This window comes from Aplysia californica, unplaced genomic scaffold, assembly GCF_000002075.1.
Source record: "Aplysia californica isolate F4 #8 unplaced genomic scaffold, AplCal3.0 scaffold01309, whole genome shotgun sequence".
In the NCBI taxonomy this organism is placed as follows: Eukaryota; Metazoa; Mollusca; class Gastropoda; order Aplysiida; family Aplysiidae; genus Aplysia; species Aplysia californica.
Window position 1 is genome coordinate 85,362 of NW_004798579.1, and position 3,383 is coordinate 88,744.

Sequence of the window (3,383 nt, forward strand, 5' to 3'; positions counted from 1 at the left end):
TCGAAATAAACGCATCGCCTTCTAAGTGATCTAAAAATGTGTTGATTCGGGGCAAAAAAACACAAACAATAATTACAGCTGATATAATTGCACATTCTAGGTTCATCAGCGCCTTTGCATTACACCTATATTGGTCCCGAAGAGTTGGAAAAAATCTTAATTATAATAATTGTTAGATTAGATGGATAGTCATTCATAAGACAAAAGAAAACCCCAAACAAAAAAACAAAACATAAATAAGTAAAACCAAGGAAGAAAAAAACAACGGCCCCAACTATCACTATCAACCTCCATTTAATAAATTATGAAAATACTGATAATGAGAATTTATATAGTGCTCTAATCACTAGAAGGCTTTAGGTGTTGTATGAAGCAGAATTTTCACTCAACTGATGAGCCAAAGGACAGAAAAGGACAGAAAATGCACATTGGGAGATAATTTAATAACACATGTGCGCACACAAAAAATTCCCAGACCCAAACACACATTCTCACATTAAAAATTCACTGGGTAGAGGATAGCGTTGAACAAATGTGAGGATCTATTTTAAATATTCTTACTTAAACACCCTCAAAAAAAAATCTCCACACATAAAAAAAACAACAGACAATAAATCTTCATCATGAAATCATGATAAATGAACAAACAAACGATAAACGATAAATCTTCCTCATGATGATAGATTTAATGTGATGATTTATACATGATCTATATACAAGTATACAAGTAGAGCATGGTGACCTCCATTGGAATGTTCTCATGCCAGGTCAAAGTCGTCTCTCTGAAGAAAGAAAAAAGAAATGAGAAAAATGTCAACATAAAATGAAAGTAGGGCCTAATGAATAACGGTGAGAACTACAGGCAAAATTGTCGACTCTAAGATGGCCTCCCATTGTAGAGGAGGAAAGCTGCCGTTTTAGATTTAGATGTTTTAGATGGACGTCCTACAGTGTCATTATTATGTTTTTTAAAAATAAATAAAAAGATCTAGGGGGAAATGGAAACTGGTCAACTGAACAGGTCATTGGTTGTCTTTTATTGGCGGCAGTCACAGCAGGTTCAGCTAAATTATCATGGCAGCAATAGCAACAGAACAACCCCAAAACCAAAACATTGACATCTGGTGGTATGTTTAAATTGACTGAAATACATATTGCAGCTGGTCTTCTTTGAATAGCTTTAATTTATCAAACACAAAAAAAAGTTTGAGTGGAGGGTTATGAGGGGGGGTGTTACATTCTACTGGGATAGATTTATTTTATTCATTTTATTAGTATTAAAGATCACTTCATTATAATTCAAAATTATAACCAGGGTGATTGTATTGGGGTCTAAGAAGATGGCAGAAAAAAGACTATATAGTATAAGAAGATAATCAGAATCTTTAAATATCTAAAAAGGGCAACCCGCGCCGTATCTCCCCTCCCCTTCATCTAACTTATACAAAAAGATGAACACTTATCCAGCAATCCAACAACTTATGACATTTCTAATCCATGTAAAAGAATTGATTGGCTGAAATACATATTCAGGACAGAGATGCAATATCGTACATCTTCCACTTTGCAACACTTTCTGACAAGCCATCCCTTCCCTGATACTTACGATGTCATTGTATTCTTGAACCTGTCTCTTGATCTTGGAGGTGTCTTTCCATGATACAAAATCTTCCATGTTTCTGAAACAAACAAAAAGGCATTCCCTTAGCTCAGTTGGTATTAAGTTAGACTACAACATAACAAAGGGGATGGTGGCCCTGGTACGAATTGCAGACGTAGAATTCTTCTACTAGATCTAGATTTTCTTACAAATTGTAAATGTTTTAAGGCTCATCAGCACAATTTACATCATTTAGGAACAAGTGGAAGGTAAAGGCAGAAATAGATGCTGGAATTTGATTTATGTTTTAGTTTAAGTAGATGTCAGACTTTTACAGCACTTACTTGCAACACTAATAGGTCATATACATGCTGAGGATTAAAAGGTCACTAGAGAGTAACACACTAAGAAAGTAGTAAGTTTGTTTGTTTTTTTAAGTAAGAGTTTTACGGCACTTGCAACACAATAAGGTCGTATAAGTGGCGAAGGTTAGAGGTGTTACAAGAGAGTAACAAACACAAAAAAGAAGGAGGGGAGATCAGGACGATAGATGTTTAATAGGAAAAAAGAAGCAAACCACACGAGAGCACCCGCCAACCAACCATAAAAGTAGGAAAGATTAGGATAATAGATGTTTGGTCCAAAAAAATAATAATAAATTTTTTTAAAAGCAAATCACACCAGAGCAGCCGCCAACCACCCACTTGCACAACTCACCTTGTCACCAGATAGGCTGGGTCGTCCACCACATGAGGACCAACACGCACGTCTAGGGGGAGTTAAGGGGGAACAACACAACGATAGGCTAATTACTGACATAAATATTAGACACATCAATTTATTTTAAAATCTGGAAATCTTGAGAGGCTGCCACATTTTCATTTAGCATTCAGGACTTCACATGAACAAACTTGGCACGAAAAGGGATGTCGTGGAAGTCAAGACAAGATACCCACTCAAGAAGAGCCAAATACTACTACCTGCTACGCTACAAGGGAGCAAACCACCCTGCATGGGGCGGGAACTATTTGCCAATATTACGTCCCTTGTCTAATCTCTCAATGCATTGACGAATGAGTGAATTCACTTCTTTTTTTTTTTTTAATCAAATACACGGGCCTATGCTCACAGTGGAGTCAACTTCAATCGGGATCAACGGGACCACAGGTTTTACTTCGGTTTAGCCGTGGGCCCGTGTTTTCAGTTTGGACAGATTGCTCAAATAGGAGAATGGAAATCATGAGATTTTTATCTTTTCTCAGTAAAACGCTACTGTTTGCGGACTAAGCATGTTTGGAGCCCACAGTAGGCTGCATTGCTGCAGTGTGAGTAAATCGTTTAATTCTCCCAATAAAATTAATGCTTCACAAGACTTCGAAGTCACTTGACACCCTGTCCGTATTGCTCGGAGAAAAAAAATTAAAGGAAAGGAAAGAAAAGAAAAGGAAAGGAAAGGAAAGAAAAGAAAAGAAAAGAAAAGGAAAGGAAAGGAAAGGAAAGGAAAGGAAAGAAAAGAAAAGAAAAGAAAGGAAAGGAAAGGACAGAAGAAAGAAATGAAAAAAAAAGAAAACTAAAGAAAAATGTATCTCTGATGAAGTGCGTTTATCAAAAGGATACGTCCTTGCTCAATGAATGTGGTGGCTGCCTTCAGTGTCTCCGCCATGTGGTTCCGCACCATCAGAACCGGCAGTCGTCTCCTGGGGACAAATATTGTTTGGTTTAGTTTTAGTTTTAGTGAGAGAGGGGGTATGAGAGAGAGAGAGAGAGAGAGAGAGAGAGACGG

The 3,383-nt window shown here is 37.1% G+C and overlaps 1 protein-coding gene across 1 annotated transcript in view; it reads right to left on the reverse strand.

The window, feature by feature from the left end:
* Positions 1-663: 663 nt before the first annotated feature.
* Positions 664-3,383, reverse strand: part of LOC101859753 (U3 small nucleolar ribonucleoprotein protein IMP3) — a gene marked incomplete in the record, with an annotated part of 36,835 nt that continues 34,115 nt past the window's right edge. The window contains 4 exon segments of the mRNA XM_013090504.2: positions 664-782; positions 1,607-1,679; positions 2,318-2,369; positions 3,218-3,297. Of these exon segments, the coding sequence (XP_012945958.1) occupies positions 759-782; positions 1,607-1,679; positions 2,318-2,369; positions 3,218-3,297 (229 nt within the window).